This window comes from Erythrolamprus reginae, chromosome Z (genome assembly GCF_031021105.1).
Source record: "Erythrolamprus reginae isolate rEryReg1 chromosome Z, rEryReg1.hap1, whole genome shotgun sequence".
Classification (NCBI taxonomy): Eukaryota; Metazoa; Chordata; class Lepidosauria; order Squamata; family Dipsadidae; genus Erythrolamprus; species Erythrolamprus reginae.
Window position 1 is genome coordinate 22,643,793 of NC_091963.1, and position 27,995 is coordinate 22,671,787.

The following is a 27,995-nucleotide window of genomic DNA, read 5'->3' on the forward strand; positions in this document are numbered from 1 at the left end:
CAATAAGAGCTCAATCACTTTGTTTTTGCTTATTTTATTTTTTCCATTATGGATATGAAAAAGAGTTTGCAGAAACAAAAGGTAAGTATTTCAATAAAAATGGCTGTAGCATGTCAGTATGCTGCCGAATCTGATTTTCTGCGAGGACGCTTTTAAATAACGTTTTTCTCAAGTTATCCAAATCAGAACCTCATAAAACCTCCCCCGCCCCATGTCCAATAACATATTCTTCTTTCCTGGCCTGTTATCAAACATGATTAATGAAAGGTGAATGGAATTTACTAAAGGACCCAACAAGCTGATAACAAGATATCCTGACCAGTCCAGTTGCAGATGCCCCTTCCGTTTTAGACCAGGAAGAAGCCTGGGTCCTCAAAGAGTAAATCCGGAGGGTCCCATCGCAGCTGCCATACTTCTCTGCCCTTCCTGGGCACTAGGCTACATCTTTAAGGTGTTCAGCAACTCTTTCACTCGGTCGCTGTTCAACAAATTCAGTCGTTTGAAGCCTTTGCCGGCACGTCCCGGCTCAGATGCTTGTAAAAGTGCAGCAAAGCCCCAGAGTTTGGAGTTGTCTAAGGGACGTTTCTCCACCTGCTGTAAAATCCAGGCAGCGTCCCTGGCCAGGCTAACAAATCGCTGAAGCTGAGCTGCGTTTACGTTCTTGCTGATGTTAAGATTCTCTTCAAAGGGATTCTGTATATGGAGGGCAGAGGCCTCTGGCTTGTTCTGCTCTTTCCCCTGCAGATTTTGAAAAGGAGAAACAAAATCCTTCAGTGCCTGAACATCCAGACTCAATTCAAAGTGTTGGTTATGACCTTTAAAACCCTGCATGGCATTGGACCAGAGTACCTCCGGAACTGCCTGCTACCGCATGAATCTCAGCGACCGGTGAGGTCCCACAGAGTTGGCCTTCTCCGGGTCCCGTCGACCAAACAACGTCACTTGGCGGGGCCCAGGGGAAGAGCCTTCTCTGTGGCAGCCCCGGCCCTCTGGAATCAACTCCCCCCGGAGATTAGAACTTCCCCCACACTCCTTGTCTTTCATAAATTACTCAAGACCCATCTATACCGCCAGGCATGGGGGAGTTGAGACACCTTTCCCCCAGGCTTTTTTATATTTATGTTTGGGTATGTATATGTTGTTTGCTTTTTTAAATATGATAGGGTTTTATGTGCTTTTTAATATTAGATTTGTTTTCACTGGAATATTGTTTTTATTATTGTTGTAAGCCGCCCAGAGTCTTCGGAGAGGGGCGGCATACAAATCTAATAAATTGAATTGAATTGCTGCATGAATCCCAGCGGCCAATTAGGTCCCACAGAGTCGGCCTTCTCTGGGTCCCGTCAACTCAATAATGTTGTCTGGTGGGACCCAGGGGAAGAGCCTTCTCTGTGGGGGCCCCGGCCCTCTGGAATCAGCTCCCCCTGGAGACTCATATTGCCCCCACCCTCCTCGCCTTCCGTAAGTCTGAAGACTCATTTATGCTGCCAGGCCTGCGGCCATTAGATCTTTGCACCCTGGCCAATGAATGTGTTGAGAGAATGGAATGATTGTTTTTTAGGGTTTTTTGGTTTTATTAGATTTTTAATTAATTAATTAGATTTAAGATTTGTATACTTCAGATCATGCAGAATGCAGCTGCGAGAGCAATCATAGGCTTCCCAAGGTATGCCCATGTTACACCAACACTCCGCAGTCTGCATTGGTTGCCGATCAATTTCTGGTCACAATTCAAAGTGTTGGTTATGACCTATAAAGCCCTTCATGGCATTGGACCAGAATATCTCCGGGACCGCCTTCTGCCGCACGAATCCCAGCGACCGATTAGGTCCCACAGAGTTGGCCTTCTCCGGGTCCCATCGACTAAACAATGTTGTTTGGCAGGTCCCAGGGGAAGAGAATTCTCTGTGGCGGCCCCAACCCTCTGGAACCAGCTCCCCCCTGAGATTAGAACTGCCCCCACCCTCCTTGCCTTTCATAAACTCCTTAAAACCCACCTCTGCCGTCAGGCATGGAGGAACTGAGATAACTTCCCCAGGCCTATACTGTTTATGTATGGTATGTTGTGTGCATGTTTTTTTAAATTATGGGTTTTTAGTTTTAATTATTAGATTTGTATTATATATTGTTTTCTATTACTGTTGTGAGCCGCCCCAAGTCTATGGAGAGGGGCGGCATACAAATTTAATAAGTAAGTAAGTAAGTAAGTAAGTAAGTAAGTAAGTAAGTACGTACGTACGTACGTACGTACGTACGTACGTACGTACGTACGTACATACATACATACATACATACATACATACATACTGTATATTGTATGTTGTGAGCTGCCCCGAGTCCTTGGAGAGGGGCAGCATAGAAATCCAATAAATAAATAAAATTAAGTTCCTCTCTGCACAACCTTTCAACCATTGTGTGAAAGGCTGCACCAACATACAAAAGAGATATTCTACCGACCATATGGGCCAATTTATGTTGTTCGGAAGACGGAAAGATGACGAGTGACAGGAATGAACAGAGTTGCTACGCAGGGAGGAGGACACTAAAGCAGCTAGTAGCAGAGGTAATCTTCAACTTACAACGATTATTTCCACTGGTAAGCAAGGAGACTATTACTGTGCTGGATTTTATGATCGTTTTAGGTGACCACGTGAATGTGGGATGCTGCAGCTTGGTGGCATAAATGCTCCTTGCCTAGCACCTGAATTTTGATCACGTGACCAGTATCGGGTTGCTACCGGTACAGATAAGGACAGTGTACTAGTAGCGAAAATCTTGCTGTGCACGCAGCTTTGCTTCTGCTGTGGGCACACGTGTCCCAGCGAGATTTTGCTTCTGTGCAGGAAGCAAAATCTCACAAGGGGATGTGCAAACATGTGAGATTTCAGCAATTTTTTGCTTCTGCGCATGCGCGGAAGGAAATAAAAATCACAGAAATCTCTCTCGCACGTGTGTCCCCTCGCAAGAGAAGCAAAATCTCACTGGCATGTATGCGCGTGCCTGCAGAAGCAAAATTGCCCGCATGGCGCACTGGTAAGGCAGAATCAGGAATCCACCCCTGCACATGACTACTGAGATGCTACAACAGCTGTAAGTGCAAGGAGCGGACATAAGCCTTACCCGATCCCAGTGCCACTGTAACTTTAAAATATCGCTAAACAAACGGTTGTAGATTAGATTTATTGATTAGATTTATTGGATTTGTATGCCGCCCCTCTCCGAAAACTCGGGGCGGCATATAAGTTTAGGCGTCCTTGTAATTACAGTGATCCCTCGATTAGCGCGGGGGTTACGTTCCAAGACCTCCCGCGCTAATCGATTTTCCGCGTTATAGTGGTGCGGAAGTAAAAACACCATCTGCGCATGCGCGCCCTTTTTTCCATGGCCGCACATGCGCAGATGGTGGAGCGACGCAAGTTCGGAGGCTGGCAATGGTGATTTTTCCGGGCTCCTCGCCGCTACCCCCCGCCCGCCCGATTCGCCCCTCTCACCGGCTTTCTTGGGGCAGCGCTGGCGGCAATGGCAATGGCTTCCTTCCCTCCCTCCCTCCTTCCTTCCTTCCTCTCACCGGCTTTCTTGGGGCAGCGCTGGCGGCAATGGCAATGGCTTCCTTCCCTCCTTCCCTCCCTCTCTCCCTCCTTCCCTCATCGGGCGGGAAAAACCGTGGTGTAGAAAAAACCCCGCGGACTTATTTTTTAATTAATATTTTTTGAAAAACCGTGTTGTAGCGTTTCGCACTAATCGAGACCGTGCTAATCGAGGGATCACTGTATATCTTTGGGGACTGAATTCATCTCCTTCTTTTAGTAAGAGCACCCCTAGTGGTTCACTGCTAATCTTAAACTCTTAAACAACGAGTTTTAGATGTTAATGCACAAACTGATATTGAGGCACTTTCTAAGTGCAGGTCACTGAAATGGCTAGCCAAGAACAATACAGCCTTTCAACTAGAAAAATACCTGACAATGGGTCTGACCCAATACCATAGAACAGCACTCACTAGAGCAAGATTTGAGCAGTTAGATTCTATGGTCAAATATGGACGATTCCACCAAGTACCATATTTTGAGAGAACATGCATTTGCGGTGCACCAGAAATAGAAGACATTGCACATGTGCTACTCAATTGTAAACTATACTCCTCAGTAAGACCTCAGTATTTACAGCCCCTACTTGACAAAATCATACACTGGGACTGTAATAAACAATTATCATATTTTCTTCAGGGTACAAATATATATGAAGTTTCTAGAACCGCTAAGTTTATAGTCAGGGCTGTTCAGATGAGAATACATTTTATAGAACATATTGGGGTGGCAGGCAAAGGAGATGAATTCACTTAAGAATATTTTATATCAGTATCTTAGATTTGTTTAATATAATCCTTTGCACGAGTTATATTCTCATGTTTTACTACTCAATTTTAGCATATTATACTGCATTTTAACTTATTATTTATTCAAATTCCCTCTATTTTAGCCAATTTTATTGTATTTTAACCAGTCAGTTTTATGACGACCGATGTGGTCCTTTTCCTCGCTTTGATATGGTCGATTGACTAATATCAAATAAAGTTGATATTGCTAAACTGCAGAATATGTAATCTTAACATCACTGGGGTCCTGTAAAAAAAAATGGGGTTCAAGGACAACAGTTTGTTATAGTGCAGTGATGGCAAACCTATGGCACGGGTGTCACAGGTGGCATGTGGGGCCATATCTGCTGGCACGGGAGCTGTTGTCCTAGCTCAGCTCCAACGTGCATGTGTGAGCTGGCCAGCTGATTTTTGCCTCGCCCAGAAGGTCTAAGAACGTGTTTTTGACTTCCAGAGAGCCTCCAGAGGGATGGGGAAGAGTGTTTTACCCTCTTACAGCTCCAGGGAAGCCTTTGGAGCCTGGGGCGGGCCAAACACGAGCCTACTGGGCCCACTAGAAGTAGGGATACAGGCTGTTTCTGGCCTACAACGGGCCTCTGGGGGGTGGGGGAAGGTGTTTTCGCCCTCCCCAGGCATTGAATTATGGGTGTGGGCACTCGTGCATGCGTGATAGTGCATGAACATGCTCTTTCGCAGGGGTCCCCAAACCTTTTACACAGGGGACCAGTTCACTGTCCCTCGGACTGTTGGAGGGCCGGACTATAAAAAAACCTATGAACAGATTCCTATGCACACTGCACATACCTTATTTCTTTCTCTCTCACTCACTCTTTCTCTCTCTCTCTCTCTCTCTCTTGCTTTCTTTCTGTCTCTTGCTCTGTCTTTCTCACTCTCTCTCTTGCTATCTCTCTTCCTCCCTCCATCCCCTTCTCTCTCCCTCTCTTTCTCCCCCTTCCTTCCTTCCCTCCCTCCCTTCCCTCCTTCCTCTCCACTTCTTTCCCTCGCTCTTTTTCCCTTCTCTTTCCCTTTTCTTTCTTTCTCTACACTTCTCTCTCTCTCTTTTCCCTCTTTCACCCTCCCTCTTCTCTCCCCACGGAGGACTTGCCCGACAAGTCTCCACCCTCCGACCCCGGACTCCCATTCAATCCCCATTCAGAAAACGGGAGCTAGCAACTCAAAGAGGAGGAAGAGGCGGGTGTGTGCGTGTATGTGTGTGTGTTGTGCCTAGCTCAGCTTTCAGCAAGCCTTACTTTACCTCGGGTGAGATAAGATTGTGGGGGACGTTCTCACTGTTTTTCCAGTGGAAAAGATCCGCGGGCCAGATAAATGGCCTCAGCGGGCCGCATGTGGCCCCCGGGCCGTAGTTTGGGGACCATTGCTCTTTCGGCACCCGAGGAAAAAAAGGTTTGCCATCACTGTTATAGTGGATGCCTTATTGTTCTAGAAACTGAGAGATGATGAACCCTGGCCCTCCCTTAGGCATGAACACCAGATGAATGACTTTGGGACGCTCTCACTCTCTTAGCCTGGCCCAACTCACAGAACTGTTGTTGTGAGACTTCACGTGTACAAACCGAAGGCAAGATACAAATCGAATATAACACTGAACAAATAAAGACTGCACTTTGTCTTACTCTGTCCTCTTTATCTCTTCCCCATGCGGCCTTCATTTACACCAGACTGTTGAGCTAAAACATTAGCATCCACTGATGATCAGGAGGGCAAACCTGATCATCCACTCTTTAGTGGCTGTTTTCTAAATGGAACAATTTTTCCACTCGGCGAAGGGTTTGATGTTCATTTCCCTAGCAGCCCATTTTCAAGTGGTCTAATTAACTACCTGAACTGAACTAGAGGTTTCCAGTCTTTCAAGACAGTTGATACATATCAATTTTTGATGTGGGGCTCTTGACTTTGTAAAGGGCTTTTGAGGACACAGCATCTCCTGCCCCAAAAGAGCCTTGACGAGGACGGTTGGGAAGGACATTCAGTTAGAAAATCAATTATCAGCACAAGGCTAACTAGTACTTAGCTCAGTATCACATCTTTTGCCCCCGTGCTTTTAATGAAAAGATGTTGTTTTTCAAAAGACGCCAAAGGCTTCTCTACGAAATTATTAAATGCAGTTACCTTTCGGATGTTTAGTGAATTTTTATTGAAGGCAAAATTTCCATAGAATTCAAAGAAGTCTCCAAGAAGTACATCTGAAACATGAAAAAGACACGAAGTCAGTAGAAAGGAACAATGAAACCAGCGTTCCCAGTTAATTGGTGTGAATATTGAAAACGTCTCTCTCCTTACCTAATGTTTCTGTGTTTCTTGTTGGGGTAATTTTGTTCAAATTACTAACAAACGTACAGTCGAATCCTTCAATTACTTCCTTGTCTTCTTCATCTGAAAAAAAGAAGCTTCATTCATTCAGCATCAACAAACAAGTGAGCATTTCTGTGAAGGTTATACAAAATTTCAGGACTCAGAACTGCTGACTGGGGAATTTTGGGAGTTGGAGTTCATGTTGTTGAGGTTGAGAAACACGGAGCTCAGGAAAGGAACATTTCAGGAACAGTGGTTCTGGAGGACAGAAGGAAAAGGGGGGACATGATCGAAACATTTAAATATGTTAAAGGGTTAAATAAGGTCCAGGAGGGAAGTGTTTTTAATAGGAAAGTGAACACAAGAACAAGGGGGCACAATCTGAAGATAGTTGGGGGAAAGATCAAAAGCAACATGAGAAAATATTATTTTACTGAAAGAGTAGATCTACTACTCTTTCAGTAAAATAATATTTTCTCATGGAACAAACTTCCAGCAGACGTGGTTGGTAAATCCACAGTAACTGAATTTAAACATGCCTGGGATAAACATATATCTATCCTAAGATAAAATACAGGAAATAGTATAAGGGCAGACTAGATGGACCATGAGGTCATTTTCTTCCGTCAGACTTCTATGTTTCTATGTTCTCCAGCAAAAAGTAAACTAATCATTTTATTAGTTTAATTTAATTTTAAACTAAGTTTAATTAATTTACCGGCCAGTTTCTTCAGTTGATCCAAGGTGGGAACAATGCGTGGCTGCCTTTGTTGTAGGAAAAACAAGACCATCATGGTGAGAGAGAAATTGGTAATCCAAGCACCAGGGATGCTACTTGTAAGCCCATGATTCCATGCCCAGTATCGTATGCTGAATACAAGGGCTCTGACACGTGAGTCAAGGCTGCCATAGACATAAAGGAGTTCTGAACTTTTCAAGGCAATTCTGTCGGAACATAAAAAGATCAAAAATGGAAGGGGAAATTTATAGTAGGAGTGATAATATATTTATTAAAAGCCAACAATGTTTTAACTGTGAGTCCTTGGTTCTCTCTAAACTTGGTTGTTTGCTTGCAAATGTTTCATTAACTGGTTAGGTAGCATTACCTAATATGCAAGAAAACAACCAAGCTCAGAAAGTATCAACCCTGAACTAGTATTACAGAGACTCTTCTACAATAATATTTCAGCTTTCACACAACAGGTAATGTAAGCGCATATGAAAATGGAACTCCAATTGAGAACACACTATACAAAGAGTAAGAATATGTTGCAAAAGTTACCATTTCCAACTACAGTAGTACCTCGTGATACGAACCCCTCGTCTTACGAACTTTTCGAGATATGAACCCAGGGATTTTTGTGCCTCTTCTTAAGAACTTTTTTCGCCTTATGAACCCGCCCCTGCGAATGCCGAACCCGAAGTTCGGCAAAAGTTCAGGTTCGGCATTCGGGTTCAGCCGATAAGCGCCACCGCCCGGCTGTCACCTTTTGAAACAGCTGGGGGGCTTCTCAGCGTTCTCCTGAATCCCGAACCTGGACATTCGGCAAAAGTTCAGGTTCAGCGTTCAGGTGAACACTGAGAAGCGCCGCCAGCAGTGGGGAATCCCAATAGGAAATTCCATGGGTGGAACTTTGATGTCATGGAGACATCCTTCCTGGCTGTCCGAAATGTGGATTCCCCACCTCCGTTTGAGCCTCCCGACCGGCCGACAGCTCCGCGGCTCTTCTGCAAAGGTGACAGCCAGGTGGCGGCGCTTCTCGGCGGCGTCCTGAACCTGAACCCGAACTTTTTGGGTTCGGTGTTCTGAAGAACGCAGAGAAGCGCCCAGCTGTTTCAAAAGGTGACAGCCGGGCGGTGGCGCCCAGCGGAGCGCCGTTTTTGCGATTTTTTTTCCTTGCATGCATTAATCCATTTTGCATTGTTTCCTATGGGAAACATTGTTTCATCTTACAAACTTTTTGCCTTACAAACCTCCTCCTGGAACCAATTAAGTTCGTAAGACGATATCACTGTATATGATAATGTATATTTGATTTGAAAAAAACATTTGGAACATTCTATTTAGATCTATGTTTCTCAGACTTGGCAACTTTTTAGGCCATGTGGACTTTAATTCCCAAATTTGCTTGCTGGGGAATTTTGGGAGATCAAGTCCACACCATCTTAAAAGTTGCCTTGTTTGAAAAATAATTGACTGTATGTTGCAATTTTAACAAATGCTTATTTATTGTGTTGCCCTCTGATAGGATTACGTTATTTATTTGGTGGCTGGCATGTTTTGGGTGGTTTTTTAAAAAAATGAAGTGTTTGTTATTGTAAAATTACCACGATACTTTAAAAACATGATTGCTGTTTCTGGACAGTAGTAACAATGAATTTTAAAAAGTTTGGGAATCCTGGACACATAAGTCTAGTAGGACAGCTCAACCGGCAACAGTGATGTCTTACCAATAGTCTGTTAACCAGAATTAATTAAGTGTCCTCAAATAAGCCAAACCAGAATCTTTACTAGCTTTGGGCTGAAAAATCACACCACAACATGGGATTATGAGCAAAAGCTAATGGGCCCCATATCAGCTATAGGAAACAGCTTTAATAAAGCTGCTTTTGAACATAATTTATATATAATGCGGAAATACCTTTCACAAATAGGTTGCAATAGGACATTGTAAATGGCAAATGATGTTATTTTCTTTCCCTGTTTCATCAGTTGGTTTCAGAATACAAGTAAAAGGGGGGGAAAAGAACAGAATACTTGAGTGGGAATGGAAAGGAACTGATTTAACTAGGAACAAAGGAGGATCACCACACACAAAAAGAGAAATGATATAATAAGGCCCATAAATCCTTAGCTAAGACACGACATTGATCTATTCAATAGAATGAAGCTACTTCTCTTTTTCTCTCTTGGCAATTCATGATTGAGTCATTAACCAAAGGAAAAAAAGATTCAAAGGAAAAAGGAATTGAATATTCCAAAGAGAGCTGCTTCCTCCTAGTGGCCAATGTAAAAAAAAAAAGTTCTTTCTGAATAATTCAAGTTTGGGCAAAAGTCCATGGTTTTATCTTAACCATTTATAAAACAAATAGCAAAGAATTAAATCCTGAATGTTATGCCTGTTCTGGGTATTTCTAGGACAAGGACCATGTGACCAATGTTCAGATGGTCAGATCTGGGTTCATGTTAGTTTGCCACAAAGCCCTCCAGATGAATTGTACTTGCAAGGGAGAGTATCTCTGAGAAAGCAGGAATGTCAGAAGAGTCAAGATGGTGCCCATAATCATAGGACAGGAGTTCTGCCCCCTTTGTGTAAGCTTTGATACCTACGCAAAGGGTCAGGTTTTGATCATATGATTCTGGTAGACATTTTGACTTGTTTGGCTTTTTCAGATCAAGATGTGATTAGAGATGTATTAGGAAATACATACTTTATAGGCTATGACCTATAAAGCCCTACATACCGTGTTTCCCCGAAAATAAGACACTGTCTTATATTAATTTTTGCTCCCAAAGTTGTGCTACGTCTTATTTTCGGGGGGTGCCTTATATTTCTCAAATAAGACAAATTCACAGGCAGAAAAGCTGACACCCCCAAAGAAAGTGTACCGTACGGTACACTGATTACAGTACGGTACCTGTCAGTATGGCACCCACACACACAAACAATGGTACTTATATGGTACAACAGTATACTCCCGCTATTGCAGCTTCCGGCCACCAGAGGAACTACAGTCTACGCACTGTAGTGGAGACTGTAATGGCGGTGAGACAGCAGCAAACTGTGTCTGCTGTACTGGAAGGTACAAAGCGATGGAAGGGGCCAGCAGGGGACGCCACATTATTACGGTATCGCTATGAACAGCTTTGAATGGTACCGTATGTTTTTCCACCCTACCGTATGTAAACTTGACTACGCCTTATTTTCGGGTTGTGCCTTATATTAGCAAATTCTGCAAAACCTCTGACATGCCTTACTTTTGGGGTACGTCTTATTTTCGGGGAAACAGGGTAGCATGGGACCAGAATACCTCTGAGACCGCCTTCTGCGGCATGAATCCCAGTGACGGGTCAGGTCCCACAGAGTCGGCCTTCTCCAGGTGCCGTCAACTAGACAATGTCGCTTGGCGAGGCCTAGGGGGAGAGCCTTCTCTGTGGGGGGCCCAGCCCTCTGGAATCAGCTCCCACTCACCTCGCCTTCCATAAGGGTCTGAAGACTCATTTATGCCATGAGGCCTGGGGCCATTAGATCTTTGCTCTCTGGCCAATGAACGTGTTGAGAGAATGTGGAGTGAATGGAATGATTATTTTTATGCCTTTTGGGGTTTTTTAGGTTTTTAATTAATTGGATTTAACATTTTGTATACTGTATATTGAATGTTGTGAGCCTCCCCGAATCCTCAGAGAGGGGTGGCATAGAAATCCAATCAATCAATCAATCAATCAAATGGGAAATTCAGGCTCATGTCCACCATGAGCGCACAGGATGGCTCTGGTACCTTTTCTTAATCCATCCAATTGATCACGACCAACTGCTGTTGTGAGCAAAAAATGGCAGTACAATATACTCCTCCTGGAGGAAAGACAGACTATAAAATGAAGCAAAAACAATAGCAAAAGGGAAAAAACTTGCAAAAATGCTTACCGGTTGTTTAGTGTCAAATCACACTGAAGCCCAGAAGGCTGATGGGAAAATCTCACCAATGGACAACGAGCATTCAGTATCTTCTGGACACCCTCACATCCTGGTCCAAAGTTATCAAGAAATTCACCAAGCACATTAAGGATCCTTTGGGCCACTATTCGTTCCGAAGGAGCTTTCTTCATTTGGTAAATTATGTTAAAGGGGCTTGTTTTCTAACACAAAAGGAAACAGCACAAAGAATTAATTCACAAATTAGGCATCTCATTCTCAAAGTTGAAACAAGGAGAGGGAGCACTGGGAATTAATGTCAGACTTTCCCACATTATGCAAAAGGCAGAATACAGTTAACAATAGTAAAAACAAGTGTTTCCAGATAATGTTTCCAGCCATTTTTACTTGCATGCGAATTAAAAGTTACATGGCAACTAAAGCCTTCTTGATTTGCTTTTATAGTATTCACTTCTCTGAACTTCTTAAATTCTTCACCTTATGCTTCCTGTAATGTAAATTTATACTAAACTTTTCAAACAATACAAAACTTCTGGCTCAGATAGAGAATATTGATCTACATCCGCTCTCTTTTCAATTTAGTGTCCTGCAGATGTGCTGGATTCCTCAATACCTTTGAGACCAGGGATGAGTTCCCACCAAGACCTACATGGGTCCACCTGGAAATCACACTCAATGTTACATAAACTCCACTTGAGAATCTAACATCTCCAATTCTGGAAACCCAGAAAGCCTTATCTAGGCCAGCGTTTCCCAACCGGTGTGCCGCGGCACAGTAGTGTGCCGCGAGACATGGCCAGGTGTGCCGCGAGAAGCTCAAGCTGGGCGGGGCGCTGCCGGCGCCCCTGCCTGAGTGTCATCCTGTGGATGGTCTTGGGCTTCACAGTCGCTTCCTGGTTCCCTCTCCTCCCACCGCCTGTGTCTCCCGCCGTTGCCTCCCACCAAGCCGTCGCCCGTTGCCGTGGGTTCCTCGATTGGGAGCTGCTGCTTCCCTCCGTCCAGCTCAGCCATGCTGCCGTAGAAAGCACAGAGGTTATTGCCACCGCTTCTGCCTCCACTCAGGGAGCCACCGTGGTCACCGCGCCTTTTCCTCTCCCTCAGCTCAACCACGGTGGCTCCCTGAGTGGAGGCAGAGGTGGCGGCAATAACCTCTGCACTTTCTACGGCAGCGTGGCTGGGCTGCCTGGAAGGAAGCGGCAGCTCCGAGGAATGAGGCGCTGGCGGTAGACACAGGCGGAGGGAGGAGAGGGAACCAGAAAGCAACCGTAAAGCCAAAGACCAGCCACAGGACGACCTTCAGCCAGGGGCACCGGAACCGCACGCAGCCATGGTGGGAGCAGCATGAGGTAGCAACGAGGCACGAGGACAAGCAGGCAGCTTGGCGGAGGGGAAGCGCTGAGGGGCTCTCCTCCTTCCCCACCCCCGCGCTTCTCTCCCGCCCTGGCTTTCGCTTCGCCCCATGATTTCCCCGCAATTTCATCCAGGCCACCTCTTGCCTCCTTTTGAACTGCGGGGAAATCTGCGGGCGAAGCAAAAGCCAGGGCAGGAGAGAAGCGCGGGGGTGGGGAAGGAGGAGAGCCCCTCAGCGCTTCCCCTCCGCCAAGCTGCCTGCTTGTCCTCGCGCCTTGTTGCTACCTCCTGCCTTTTTCCAGGGGCCTTTGGAAGGCACCCAGGGAAGGGGGGGGATTGGGGGTGGCTGCAGCGGCTTCTCGTCCTCCTCATCCAGCTGCTAATGCCCGCCCGGCCCCTCTTGCAGTCCCTTCACGGAGCGCTTTTGTCCCAGGCTGTCAGCGAAAGGGCTGCAGGACAGGCGGGGCAGGCATTCTTCTCACAGCTGAGGCAGAATTTGGAATGTCGGGGGTGTGTGCGTGCGGGCTCCGCATCCCCCTGCCACCCGGAACATTTAAAATAAGAAAAACCTTCGCCGGCCTCCGCAGAGAAGAAAGGAAGAGAGAGAAAGAGAGTCAGAGCAAGAGAGACATAGCAAGAGAGGCAGAGAGAGAGAGAAAGAGAAAGAGAGAGAAAGAGAGCTAGCAAGAGAGAGAGAAAGAGAGACAGAGAAAGAGAGACAGAGAGAGAGAGAAAGAGAGAAAGAAAGAAAGAGAGAGAATGAAAGAGAGATAGCAAGAGAGGCAGAGAGAACAAGGGAGAGAGAAAGACATATAGGGAGGGAAGGAGGGAGAGAGAAAGAGAGCAAAAAAGAGAGGAAGAAAAAAAGAGGGATGGAGAGAGAGAAAGAAGGGAAGGAAGGAAGAGAGAGAAAGAGTGAGGGAGAAATAGAGCGAAATGGAGGAAGATTTTTTTTTGTCAAAACTTTTCTTTAGCCACCCCCCCACCCCCCTGTTCAGTGTTCCCCAGGATTTTGAAAATATGAATAATGTGCCGCGGCTCAAAAAAGGTTGGGAAACACTGATCTAGGCTACTGACTGAGTCCAACTCCCTGTTCACCAGAAATCCAAAGTAAATGATCCCTTGGCAAATAATTATTGTCTCTGCTTTGGTACAGCATGGAAAATAAATTCATCACTTCTTTAAGCAATGTTTACCTTGATGACCTGGCTTGTACATTTCAGAAGATAGTTTCCAAAATTCAATCAGGATCTGCCTTTTTGTAATACCATACACTCATAGTTGGAGAAGAATCCACAGATTGCAATGACAACCATTAATATCAGAGCTGGGAAATTTCTGATTTTTCGGATGCTGCTTAAACCAGTGTTATTCAAACTTGGCAATTTTAAGATATGTGAATTTCAGTTCTCACAATTCCCCAGCCAACAGGTATTGAAGCCCATATTCTGCAAAGCTGCTATGTTTGAAAGATATTGTGTTAAACCGTAAGTCAGAGCAGCCATAGCCAGCAGGAATAATGGCAAGAGGTTATGGACGGGGTAGTCCTATATCTGGAGAATCACAGATAAGTGACAGTGATAAAATTGACACAGATAACTGACATTGATGCTGGTGAAATTATACTATAGCTGATTGGTATTTACTTGCTTCCCTTTCTATCCATATTTCTAATATGTAACTAGATAATAGTAGTAGTTAGAAGTGATTTGCAACCTAACAGAGACAAACAGATTATTTCTTCCCATTTAAAAAATCCCTACACTAAGCCTCTTTTTTTCCCCATTTAAGCACCAATAACTAAATTTAGGAGATTTAGATTTATTAGATTTATAGGTCGCCCTTCTCCTCACAGTCTCAGGGCAGTTAACAAGAATGAAGAGAGCCAGAGATTCATCAAATCTTTTCTTTATAAAATATTTTGCATTTAAGTGTCACATCAGGAAAAAAAAAACAGCCAAGATTTCCGTTGCCAATTATAAAAGAAAGAGCAACACAGACACATTATATTTAACTAGTTTACAACTGAAGAATTTTTGAGAGGATGGTGGTGGTTGTAGCACAGGTTAACAACAGGCTGAATCTCAAGACAGGATTTCTACAATCTCCCAACCTTTACCTGCAAATTCAAGATTTATCAGTGCAGCTATAAAGCACCGAGAATTCAGACATTTGGTACAGCTTCCTGGTGCCGGAATTTTCACTCTTTCTTCAACTGCAGTAGTTCTTCTACCTACAAACGCCTCTACTTACGAACTTTTCTAGATAAGAATCAGGTGTTCAAGATTTTTTGCCTCTTCTCAAGAACCACTTACAAACCTGAGCCTCTGAAACTGTAACTGGAAAAGGCAGGGAGAAGCCTCCGTGAGGTCTCTCTAGGAATCTCCTGGGAGGAAACAGGGCCTCCACCCTCCCTGTGGTTTTTCCAATTGCACACATTATTTGCTTTTACATTGATTCCTATGAGAAAAATTGCTTCTTCTTACAAACTTTTCTACTTAAGAACTTGGTCATGGAACAAATTAAGTTCGTAAGGAGATGTACCTCTCTATAGGCAAGTAAAAGGCAATTGAAGGCCAGTTTGGTATATAGTGGTTAGGGTGAAAGGCTAGAAACCAGGAGGCTACGGGTTCTACAGCAGGGGGTCTCCAATCTTGGCAACTTTAAGACTTGTGGACTTCAACTCCCAAAATTCCGCAGCCAGCTAAGCTTGGGTGCGGAAAAGTTGAAGTCCACAAGTCTTAAAGTTGCTAAGGTCGGAGTATCCTGTTCTAGAGGTAATCCTTGATTTACGACCACAATGGAACGGGAATGTTTGTTGCTTAAGCAAGGCAGTGCCCAATTTTACTTTTTTTTTTTTTTGCTTCGGTCATTAAGTGAACTGCATGGTTGGTAAATGAATCTGGCTTCCCCTAGTGACTTTGACTGCTGGAAGCCAGTTAGGAAAGTCACAAATGGTGATCATATGAGCCCACATGATTCAACCATCATAATTATCAATTGCCAAGTACTCGAACTTTGATCAATGTGACCATAGAGATACTACAACTGTTTTAAGGGCAAGGACTGGTTGTAAGTCACTTTTCTCAGCATGATTGCAACTCTGAACTTACAACCATTGGCACTAAACCAATGGTTGTTAGGTGGAGGATAACCTTAGGCATAGTTATGGGTAGACAACCTTGGGCAATAATTCTCTCTCAATTCTAAGAAGCAGACAAGGTCAAAACACTTCCGAAAAACCTTGCCAAGGAAAGAACTAATCCAGGCAGTCAATGCTGACAATGCTGCTTAAACAATCATTTATTTATTTATTGGATTTGTATGCCGCCCCTCTCCGTGAACTCGGGGCGGCTAACAACAGTGGTAAAAACAACATGTGACAATCCAATACTAAAAACAGCTAAAAACCCTTGTTATAAAACCAATCATACATACAAACATACCATGCATAAATTGTACAAGCCTAGGGGGAAAGAATATCTCAGTTCCCCCATGCCTGACGGCAGAAGTGGGTTTTAAGGAGCTTACGAAAGGCAAGGAGGGTGGGGGCTATTCTAATCTCTGGGGGGAGTTGGTTCCAGAGGTCCGGGGCCGCCACAGAGAAGGCTCTTCCCCTGGGTCCAGAGGTCCGGGGCCGCCACAGAGAAGGCTCTTCCCCTGGGTCCTGCCAAATGGCATTGTTTAGTTGACGGGACCCGGAGAAGGCCCACTCTGTGGAACCTAACTGGTCGCTGGGATTCAGTATAGATATGAATAAACCCAGAAAGGATGGAAGCCGTTGCAATGCCTCATTCCGTTTCTTGCACGCACCCCAAAAGACCATGTAAAGCAAAGCACAATGGTATACTTTGGGTTTACATTTTCTTGCAGCGATGGAACAAAAGCGGCAGTAGAAAGTGCATCAGCGCAAAGGAAAAGACAGCTTCCTCCTGTTGTGCAATGTGTCTTTGTTGACTAATGCGGTAAAGTTTCAAGGCTGGATGTGGGAAATCAAGGGGGAAACTCCAGGTTTCCCCAGGCCTATTTTCTTATCGGTCAGCTCACACTTGAGCCTTAAAGGGCTTTAAAGCTCTCAAAGTACTGAAGAAACAAGGCTATGAATACAACGAATAAAAATATAAATAAATAAATATATTTACATAAAATATTTAAAACCATTTTAAAAATATGAGATATATTTAAATGACCCTTTTCCAATGAGGAGAGTCAAACAAAAATGATAGGGAAAAAGTCAGAACTACTTCTTTTTTCTGCCAGAAATCTGATATACCCTGCAGGAAGGAGTGGTCACCAAAACGATTTGCTTGGTGAGGCTACAATTGTGAGAAGCATGGGGGGAATTTATTTCACCCATCTTTTAAGTTGCCAAGTTTGCAAAACACTGTTCTAGAATCTAACAGTTTACAATAATATTAATTTTTTTTCCTGCAGTAGCTCCTTCTTTTAAAATATAGCAGCATGACCTTTTCAAATGTATTAAGAGTAATATTTAGCCTGTTCAGGAGGTAAACGTCTTTTTTTTAAAAAGCTAAGAACAAGGGGAGATGAATCTGGGAATCAATCAAAAAAATCAGACCGACCGCAGCACATCTCAGCACAATACAATTAAGTCATTTTACAATAGCATTTGAAAAATATTTTACCCTTTTAGAAGTATTTTCCCCAACTTTATTCAGCTCCAGGAACATATCTAGGTCACATCCAAGTTTGCCAAAGGTATTCACAGAGGAACCAAACGGTTTCACAATACAATCTGGAGCATAAGCACTTGCAATGTCTTGAATTAAGGAACAGGCTAAAAACCGGAGCTTGGTATTTTCTTCTGTCAACTGACATTCATTGGTGAGCAGGTACAACTGCTCACTCACCTAAACAAGAACAATTTTTTTTTTAAAAGGAGGGAATATATAAGGTTTTAAGTATGTGGCACTCAAGACATTTGTAAGATGCAGCCTAATCTTTCACAATTGTATTCTTGTAAGAAATGGCATCAAGTTTAACCTTTACAGAATACAGTACAGTGGAACCCCGACATAAGAGCTGCTCTACTTAAGAGCAACTCGAGATAAGAGCTGGGAGGGGAGAGATATTTTTGTTCTACTTACAAGCCCAAATTCGAGATACAAGCGCCAAGGAGCTGTCTCCTGAAGCCAAACGCTAACTTCCGCGTTCGGCTTCAGGAGACAGCTGCGAAGCGGCGCGCGTGTTTTAAAAGGTTGCAGCCGGCCTGGGGGGCTCGGGGGGGTGCTTGCAGCTTTCTTTCTTTCTCTTTTTCTTTCTCTCTTTTACCTTCCCTTCCTCTATTTCTTCTTTTCTTTCTCCTTCCCACCTTCTTCCCTCCCTCCCTCCCTTCACTCATTCCTCTCTTACTCTCCCCTTTCATAAGTTTCCTTGCTTCCTTCCTCTGTTCCTGTCCCTTCCCTCTTTCCTTCCTTCCTTCCCACCCTCCGTCCATTCATTCACCCATTCCTCTCTTGATCGCTTAAAGCCGGTCCCTGGTGCAAAAAGGGTTGGGGACCTCTGTCCTACAGGATTGGGTGGCAGAGAAGTTGAACATATGTAAATTTAAAAGTTTAAGAAAGTTTACAAGTTAAGTGAAAGAAACTTCATTATTCATTTATATGTACATGTACATTTCTTCATTAAAAACATGTCTTTCTGCATAATTTAGACTAACTTTGTGAGTTTTTTGAGGGCTGGAACCAATTAAAATTATTTACATTAATTCCTATGGGGAAAAGTCGTTCGAGATAAGAGCTGCTCGACTTAAGAGCCCAGGTCCGGAACGAATTAAACTCGTATCTCGAGGTACCACTGTATACCCTTAAAGAATCTTAGAAAAATAGCTAAAATATTAACAGATGATATAACTTCAATATAGACAAGTCTCCCAGAAAATAACCCTTTAAGTCTGTACTGAAAGAACTGGATGCTGATTCTGTAAGAAGAGAAACAATTTTAAAAATGCATCAAATAATTTCTGGTTGCAGTTTTCTGTTCTTTAGAACAGTGTTTTTCAACCAGTGTGCCGTGAGACATGGTCAGGTGTGCCGCGAAGCTCAGAGAAAGAAAGAAAGCAAGAGAGAAAGTAAGCAAGAGAGAGAGAGAGAAAGAAAGCAAGAGAGAGAAAGAGTGTGAGAGAGGAAGAGAACAAGAGAGAGAGAGAAAGCAAGAGAGAGAGAAAGAGAACAAGAGAAAGAAAGCAAGAGAGAGAGAAAGAGAGAGAAAGAAAGCAATAGAGAGAAAGAGAGGGAGGGAGGGAGGGAAGGAGAGAGAGAGAAAGACATAGAGGGAGGTAGGGAGGGAGAGAGAAAGAGAGTAAAAAAGAGAGGAAGGAAGGAAGAGAAAGAAAGAGGGATGAAGAGAGAAAGAAGGAAGGGCGAGAAAGAGGGAGGGAGAGAGAAATAGAGCGAAAGAGAGGAAGAGAGAGAAAGAATTTTTTTGTCCAAACTTTTTTTAGCCCCCACCCTCCCCCCGCTCAATGTGCCCCAGGGTTTCGTAAATGTAAAAAATGTGTTGTGGCTCAAAAAAGGTTGAAAATCAATGCTTTAGAATGCTTTGACATCCTGCTGGCATTGTTCTTTTTATTGTTCTTGCTGTTTGCTAAGAACATTAAGTATTTTTTTAAGATAAAATGGCTACATTTTTGAGAAAAGGGTGCCATATGATTGTTAACCAGAAATATACTAACTCTACAGAAGCAAGACAAGCCTAGTTAATTTGACTGTGTTATATAAGTTCCCCAAATTGGTTGGACAGCAGATAGTTTTATACCCTGGAAAGAAAGCATGGAGAGACAAACACTGAATTTATGGGTATTGGGAAGTATTTTTGAGATTGTTTTTTGTTCGAAGGGAAAATGTGTTTTATTTAGAAAAATAACACAATGACTGGGAACCACAGTTTCTTAAGTCTAACTATAGTTATGAGCTTGGGATATGTTAAGAACAAGAAACAAATCACGTGGGTACTTAAACTGCACAGGTCGGAGTCAGAAGAGAACTGAGACAGAAAGGTGTGATGAAAGCCCTGAAAACATCAGACTAATTGGTACAAGACGTGTTATAGTGAAACACACAAAGTGAATCTTTTAAACAAGGAAAAGTGATAAAAGGTTCTCGGCTAACTATCCCAATATTTACTAATCCTTGTGGTCAGATTTATAGGTACAAAAAGCCAATGCATACAAAGTTGAATTCCAACAAGAATTATTTTTCTTCTAAAGATTGCTGGAAATATTCTTAAATGCACTTATTTGGCTCATTGAAGAAACTGGATAAAATTTGTAATACAAGTTGATTCTCTTTGCTTTGATACAAATTGATATATAACTCAGTTAACATACAGAAACATAGAAACATAGAAGACTGATGGCAGAAAAAGACCTCATGGTCCATCTAGTCTGCCCTTATACTATTTCCTGTATTTTATCTTACAATGGATATATGTTTATCCCAGGCATCTTTAAATTCAGTTACTGTGGATTTACCAACCACGTCCGCTGGAAGTTTGTTCCAAGGGTCTACTACTCTTTCAGTAAAATAATATTTTCTCATGTTGCTTTTGATCTTTCCCCAAACTAACTTCAGATTGTGTCTCCTTGTTCTTGTGTTCACTTTCCTATTAAAAACACTTCCCTCCTGAACCTAATTTAACCCTTTAACATATTTAAATGTTTCGATCATGTCCCCCCCTTTTCCTTCTGTCCTCCAGACTATACAGATTGAGTTCATTAAGTCTTTCCTGATACGTTTTATGCTTAAGACCTTCCACCATTCTTGTAGCCCGTCTTTGGACCCGTTCAATTTTGTCAATATCTTTTTGTAGGTGAGGTCTCCAGAACTGAACACAGTATTCTAAATGTGGTCTCACCAGCGCTCTATATAAGGGGATCACAATCTCCCTCTTCCTGCTTGTTATACCTCTAGCTATGCAGCCAAGCATCCTACTTGCTTTTCCTACCGCCTGATGATTAGTACAATATGATGATTAGTACAATGTAGGAAGTCAATCCCTGTGTCACTTTCTTGTTGGATAGAAAAAAATGGAAGCAAAAATATACAGTACTTCCACCTTATCATGCCAACTAATGTACTTAATATCTTAATGTTACTTTCCTCTAAGGCAGTGATGGCAAACATATGATACATGTGTCAAAGGTGATATGCTGCAACATTTTGGATGATACACCAGCAATCACGCAGTTGACATCCTATATTCTCGAAAGCACAGCTTGTTCTCACATATTTTTTGAAGGTAGCAAGGGATGAAAACGGATATGAATCTGGTACAATCTCTGCACCCTTCCCCACAGGAAAAGCCAGAGACTAGAATTTTTATGTATTGGGAGGAGACAATAGAAAGAAATCCAGGGTCCATGTTCTTTTGCCTGACAAGCAAGGCAAGCCCAAAAACAGGGTTCAACATAAAGTTAGAGGTCTTTTTCCCCTTTTACAAGTTTAATCAAGGTTTTGATCATTTAAAGTACCTTTTAAAAACACCTGTACTTTTAGCAGGTTACTTGATCCATACTGATTTCTCAGCTTTAACTACAACCTTCTTTCCAGTTACACATTCAAAGAAAAAAAATTAGCCTGCTTGTTTGCTATCAAAGAATTGCAAAAGAATTATTGCATGAACAATAACTGCATGAACTTACACTTTCTGCGTCATAAAGTTTCTTCAACAGCATTTCAACTGGAAGAGAAGTTTGTCTATGACAAAGAATTGGGGTATGTTCAGAACTGGGGTTTGATTGTTTTTTCAACATCAAGGTGAGGATTCTAGATTTAAATGGAATGAGGTGCTCATCCTTAATTTCTGGAATTGTAATGGCATCCTGCAATGAAGTTATGCTTTCTGTCTCAGAAAATTCTATGACTGCATACAAAGCCTGAAGCAACATGAGAGAAGAAACAGGTAAAAATATTATGAATAAGAGCTTAAGTTTGGGAACACAGTTGAACTATTTAAAGGATCAAGATTTAACAGTTAAATTGACCTGCTCTTGAGATAGTCAAGTCCATTAAGAGTGATTAACTTCTTTTAAAACCCCTCAGGGCAAAACAAAAGGAAATGGCAAAAATTAATTACTATAACAAAGCAGAAAACTATGGATCATCTTAAATTGATCCATTGAGGCCTTTTCTACTTGAAAATACATACACCTTAAATATTTTTATTTCAGTTGCTAACCTTTCAAATACTTACTTTACTTTTATAGAAGAAATGATTCTTAATATTTCCATGCTGTGATAAGTATTTGAGAAAAGCCTTGGCATTGAAATTGGGAGGACAATTTATTAACACAGTCCTCTGTGCTTTTAGTTGTCTTTCTGCAAGAATTTCACTGAATGTCTTTTTCCTGGAGTCATTTTCACTATCTAGATTTGGAGAACAAGAGACCAATGTGAGAAACTTTAGGTGATACGCTAAAAGGGTTTGGTTTTTTTTAGGATTATCTATAAGAAGTTTTCGATACTGAAATAAAAGGTTTGGGACACAAAGCACTAGATGGTACTTCTCCTGAGTCCCTCTTGCACATTCTCTGACTTGTTCTTTATAAACTATTTCACTGATAGCGCTGCAGATTTATTAAGACAACTAGACTGAGTTGATCAAGTACACCTTTGTTGTGTTAGCATTTACAATAGCTAAAATATCATTGTATTGCCTCTTAGCAAACTCCTGTAAGAGTTCATTGATCTGGAAGGTATTTTTTCAGGGTTTGGTAGTCCCATTTATCTGCAGAGTAGCTTTGGCGGTGATGTTACCTAGTTTGGATAATAAACATCTGCAAGAAAATAATCACGCTCAGAGAACATCATGGGTCTCTTGTTTCAATCCTAAACTACAAATATTCTTCATTGGGTAATGGAACATGTGCAAGAAAGCAACCAAGCTTAACACATGAAGTGAATATGAGTGACTAACCTCAAAAAAGGGCAAAAGTTTGAAAGAATTCAGTCAATGTATAGTTTGCCTGCCCCTTCCCAAACTGACTGAAATAAGAAGGAATAAGTTGTTATTATTTTTGGTTTAAAAAGCAAAAGGATAGTGATCACGTCCTCATAAAAAGAGATTAAAATAGAGAATGCAGAGTATAGTTCAACATGACATAAATCCCACATGTTGGTTATCAACTTAATTTTATCGAAGTATGGTTTTGTCATTGCTCTTTTTTTTTAAAAAAAGAATCTTTAACTAAAACCACCTAATATAAAACAAAGAACTTCAGTGTAATTTTTCAAGGATTCTAAAACCATGAGAAAGCAATTGAAAAAAGGAAACCAAAGAACTGAAGTCAATCCAAACAAAATTATATTTTATTTTTTAATTTAGAAATCATACAAATGACAATTATGCTAATCACCATGTTGTCATGCATGGTCCAACTTCCCCTAGACTGGCTTTGAACGAATTTATATGGATAATATTATCGAAGTTACTTAGATTAGATTTATTTGATTTGTATGCCGCCCCTCTCTGGAGACTCGGAGCAACTCACAACACAAAACATGGTACAAATCCAACAATAAAAAGCAATTTAAAACCCTGAGTATATAAAAACAATCATATATCTCAGAAAAACCTTGCGTAAAATGGGAAAAAGCCCGGGGGAGTCAGTTTCCCCAAGTCTGACGGCAGATGTGCGAAAGGCAAAGAGGGTGGGGGAAATCCTAATCTCCAGGGAGAGTTGATTCCAGAGGGTCAGGGCCGCCACAGAGAAGGCTCTTCCCCGGGTCGTGCCAGACAACATTGTTTTGTCGACGGGACCCGGAGAAGGCCAACTGTGGGACCTAATCGGTCGCTGGGATTCATGCGGCAGAAGGCAGTCTCAGAGATATTCTGGTCCAATGCCATGAAGGGTTTTATAGGTCATAACCAACACTTTGAATTGTGACCAGAAACCGATCGGCAACCAATGCAGAATGCGGAGTGTTGGTGTAACATGGGCATACCTAGAGAAGCCCATGATAGCTCTCGCAGCTGCATTCTGCACGATCTGTAGTTTCTGAACACTCTTCAAAGGTAGCCCCATGTAGAGCATTACAGTAGTCGAACCTCGGGGTGATGAGGGCATGAGTGACTGTGAGCAGTGACTCCCGGTCCAGATAGGGCTGCAACTGGTACACCAGGCGAACCTGGGCAAACGCCCCTCTCGCCACAGCTGAAAGATGGTTCTCTAATGTCAGCTGTGGATCGAGGAGGATGCCCAGGTTGCGGACCCTCTCTCAGGGGGTCAACAATTCCTCCCCCAGGGTAATGTACAGACAGATAGAATTGTCCTTCGGAGGCAAAATCCACAGCCACTCCATCTTATCAGGATTGAGTTTGAGTCTGTTGACACCCATCCAGACCCCAACTGCCTCCAGGCACCGACACATTACTTCCACTGTTTCGTTGACTGGACATGGGGTGGAGATGTACAGCTGGGTATCATCGCCGTACTGATGATACCTCACCCCATGCCCTTGGATGATCTCACCCAGCGGTTTCATGTAGATATTAAATAGCGGGGGGGGGGACCAACTCCTGAGGCACCCCACAAGGGAGAGACCTAGAGGTCGACCTCTGACCCCCCACTAACACCGACTGCGACTGACCGGAGAGGTAGGAGAACCACTGAAGGACAGTGCCTCCCACTCTCAACCCCTCCAGCCGGCGCAGAAGGATACCATGGTTGATGGTATCGAATGCCGCTGAGGTCAAGAAGCACCAGGACAGATGATAAACCCCTGTCCCGGGCCCGCCAGAGATCATCCATCAACACGACTAAATCAGTTTCCGTGCTGTAACCGGGCCTGAAACCTGACTGCTGAGGGCCTAGATAATTGGCTTCTTCCAAGGACCGCTGGAGCGCCACCACCTTCTCAACAACCTTCCCCATAAAGGGAAGGATGGAGACTGGATGATAGTTGTTAAGAATGGCTGAGTCCAGGGAAGGCTTCTTGAGGAGGGAGCACACAAGTGCCTCCTTGTAGGGAGCCAGGAAGGACCCCCTCCCCAAAGAAGCGTTGACAATCTCCTGGACCCAGCTCCGTGTCACCTCCTTGCTGGCCGAAACCAGCCAGGAGGGACACGGATCCAGTAAGCAGGCAGAACTCACAGCTCCAATGGCCTTGTCCACTTCATCAGGTGTCACCAGATCAAACTCTTCCCAGACAGATCAACAAGGACTGGCCCCAGTCACCTCGATTGACTCGTTGTCAGTCGACTCTGCCTTATTAAAATGTTTGGAGAAAGAACTTCAGAAACATCAGAGAATAATCTGGTATGAAATATGTTTAATTTAATATAATGTCCTTGGATAAAAGGAAAAATATAGTTTTTCTGATACTATTTAAATAAAATAATATAACAAGGACACAGAACATTAAAGGTTATCTTGAACAACTTTCCCCCCCCTGCAGATTTTTGATTATGCAGCTACAACTGTTTTTTCCCCCAATCTTCCAATTTTAACATAAGTGCACTTCAAATCCCAGAATTCCACATCAGCACACTTGGGCGCTGAGCAGAAGAGATGCATGCTGAGATTTGCAGCATGTTGCCAGTTACTGAATACGCTATTTGGAAATACCCATCTCGAGATGTCCAATTTAAAACATTTTCAAGGTTTCAACATTGACTATTCCAACATTGATTTATAGCACAAAAATACAGTTTTACCAATACTTTTGTCAGTTGAAAGGATCCAGGCAGACTTGGGTATGTGACAACTTAAAGCTGAGGCTATTATGATCTTAATCTATATGAGAATGTTGCATTATTGCAGAGATCTTCAAATCTGGCAATGTTAAGACTTGTGGACTTCAACTACCAGAATTCTCTAGTCAGCATAGCTGGCTGGAGAATTCTGGCAGTTGAAGTCTACAACTCTTAAATTTGCCATATTTGGGGATCCCTGAATTATTGGATCAAAGTACTGATTATCTTAGCCTTCTCTTGCAGAATAGGACGGTCAGTGAAAACACATGATTTTGGAAATGTATGAATATAATTGTAGACTTTTTAATACAGGTAGTCCTCAAATGAGCTCAAATTGGACCCAAATTTTCTGTTGCTAAGCAAGACAGTTTTAAAATGAGTTCTACCCATTTTATGACCTCTCTTGCCATAGTTATTAAGTGAATCACTATATTTATTAAGATAGTAACATGGTTGTTACATGAATCTGTCTTCCACATTGACTTTGCTTGTAAAAGGTCACAAAAGTTATTACATGACCCCAGAACATTTCAACTCTCTGAATTTTGGTCGCGTGACCATAAGAATGTTGCAATGGTTGTAAGTGTGAAAAATGGTCTCAAGTTACAGTCAGTAATGAATAATTGAAAGTCGAGAACTATTTTTACTCAATATTCTGGGGAATGTTTAAAGAACAGGTTAGATTTAAATGCTCAGATCAAAACAGCTGCCTGTCAACAGTTGCAGAGCCAAATGGAAACTTATCTAACATGCAGTAAGAAAATGAAGCATCTGAAAACTTTGACTTACCTGCATTTTATGCATATAGACATTATAATGAAGCTTGGCCAATTTTATGGCATCTCAGCTCAAGAAAGACTTTGTATTTATTCATGTGGCAAGTATCAAAAGTGTTTCTGAACCTTTTTTTAAGTTAAATCCAAGAAGGTTAAAACCAATACATTCTTCATACTGGAATAAACCACTACATAATAGTGGTTGTTGATCATATTGATATGAGCCATGGTAGTGTAATGGTGAGAATGCAGTAAAGTGGGCTACTTCTGCTGACTGCTGGCTGCCAGCAATTTGGCAGTTTGATTCAAGGTTGACTCAGCCTTTCATCCTTCTAAGGTAGATAAAATAAGGACCCAAATTGTTGGGGGCAGTATGGTGACTCTGTAAAGCGCTTAGAAAGGACTGTTAAGCAGTATGTTATATGTTTGCTGCCTTGAGTTAATAAAGGCAGGATACAAATATTTTTTTTAAAAAAAGTAGCTACCACATTAACTATTGTCAACTAAGAAACAACTCCTAAAATATGAACCCTTGTATTTTGGAAAATCAATCACTCTTTGGGGGGGGGGGGGGGGGTAATGTTTTAGATTTTATTTGTTCTGTTTTAGAGTGTTTTACTTGGTTTGATGCTTGAGAAGATTCTCATTCATGGTTGTCCCAAAGGCTTTTTTTTCTTTTCAAAAAAGCAACTGAACTTTCTTTGTTTTTCCTCAAAGGAAAAGAAGAAAAGAAAGCCCAGTGGTCTTTTGGGGAGAAAAAAAAGCAACTTTGGGATATTTGTTTTTAACATTTCAATTTTTCAATTCTGTTTCGCAAGGCTGTTGTTTCAATCTATTAACTCTTCATATATAACACACCATCTCTGTCTGGTATATGTGTGTATACACATACATATATATATATGTGTGTGTGTGTGTGTGTATATGTATGTATGTATGTATGTATGTATATATGTATACACACACACACTACACATAACAAATAATTCCCTGAATACTGTCAAATTATTTAAGTCTGCACTACTATTACTACTAGTTTTTTCTCATCATTCCTATCACCAATCTCCTCCCACTTATGACTGTATGACTGTAACTTTTTGCTTGTATCCCTACGATTTGTTTCCTGATTGCTTATTTGTGCCCTATGACAATCATTAAATCGCGATTCTTGACAAATGTATCTTTTCTCTTATATACACTGAGAGTCTACGGAGAGGGGCGGCATACAAATCTAATAAATAATAATAATAATATGCACCAAAGACAAATTCCTTGTATGTCCAATAAGACTTGGCCAATAAAGAATTATATTATATTATATTATTTTTCTATTCGTTGCCTGTTCACATAAGGTAGACTTGCCTGGCTTCTCACGAACCTCTATCCTCACCTCGTGGCCCTCCTGCCTCCCGATCCGCTTTATCCACAATGCCATCCTAGGCCTTTGGCCAGTCTTATTCTTCGTAGGTTTTTTAAAAAAACCTACGAACCATAGAGAGTAAACGGCATTTCTCCCCTATTTCGAGAATCCACACCAGCCGATCTATTTTAATGCAGGATCTAACGTTCCCCCTACCCGAACTACCACCCGAAGAAAAAAAAAAGACTCTCCGTTTTACCCTTCGTCGGCGTCATGCCGCCAGGAGCCTGCGGCTCTCCCAGAGACACCGCGGCGGCTTCCGCGGAGCTGAATCGAATCGCACCGACCCGCTTCTTTGCCACAATCAAGCGGGATAAGATCAATCCTCGCCATTGAAGCAACAGAGGCAAGGTCCCTGTGGGGGCAGCCATGATTGCCGAAAGGAAGGCGGT

At 42.5% G+C, this 27,995-nt stretch overlaps 1 protein-coding gene across 1 annotated transcript; it reads right to left on the bottom strand.

The window, feature by feature from the left end:
- Positions 1–18: 18 nt before the first annotated feature.
- Positions 19–27,995, bottom strand: MTPAP (mitochondrial poly(A) polymerase). Its single transcript, XM_070766821.1, has 9 exons — positions 27,803–27,995; positions 21,907–22,079; positions 21,356–21,589; positions 17,340–17,564; positions 11,335–11,546; positions 7,407–7,633; positions 6,677–6,769; positions 6,506–6,579; positions 19–738 (listed from the first exon to the last, which is right to left on the bottom strand). The coding sequence occupies exons 1-9, from the start codon at positions 27,972–27,974 to the stop codon at positions 439–441; spliced, it is 1,710 nt and encodes a 569-aa protein (XP_070622922.1). The 5' UTR covers positions 27,975–27,995; the 3' UTR covers positions 19–438.

Excerpts from the sequence above, each read along its gene's own strand:
- MTPAP (XM_070766821.1), bottom strand. The coding sequence starts at position 27,974 with ATGGCTGCCCCCACAGGGACCTTGCCTCTGTTGCTTCAATGGCGAGGA. Across the intron at positions 21,590-21,906 it reads ATTTCTTCTATAAAAGTAAA|GCTTTGTATGCAGTCATAGA; the intron begins GTAAGTATTTGA and ends ATGTTGCTTCAG. Across the intron at positions 6,580-6,676 it reads AAGAAACACAGAAACATTAG|ATGTACTTCTTGGAGACTTC; the intron begins GTAAGGAGAGAG and ends TTCATGTTTCAG.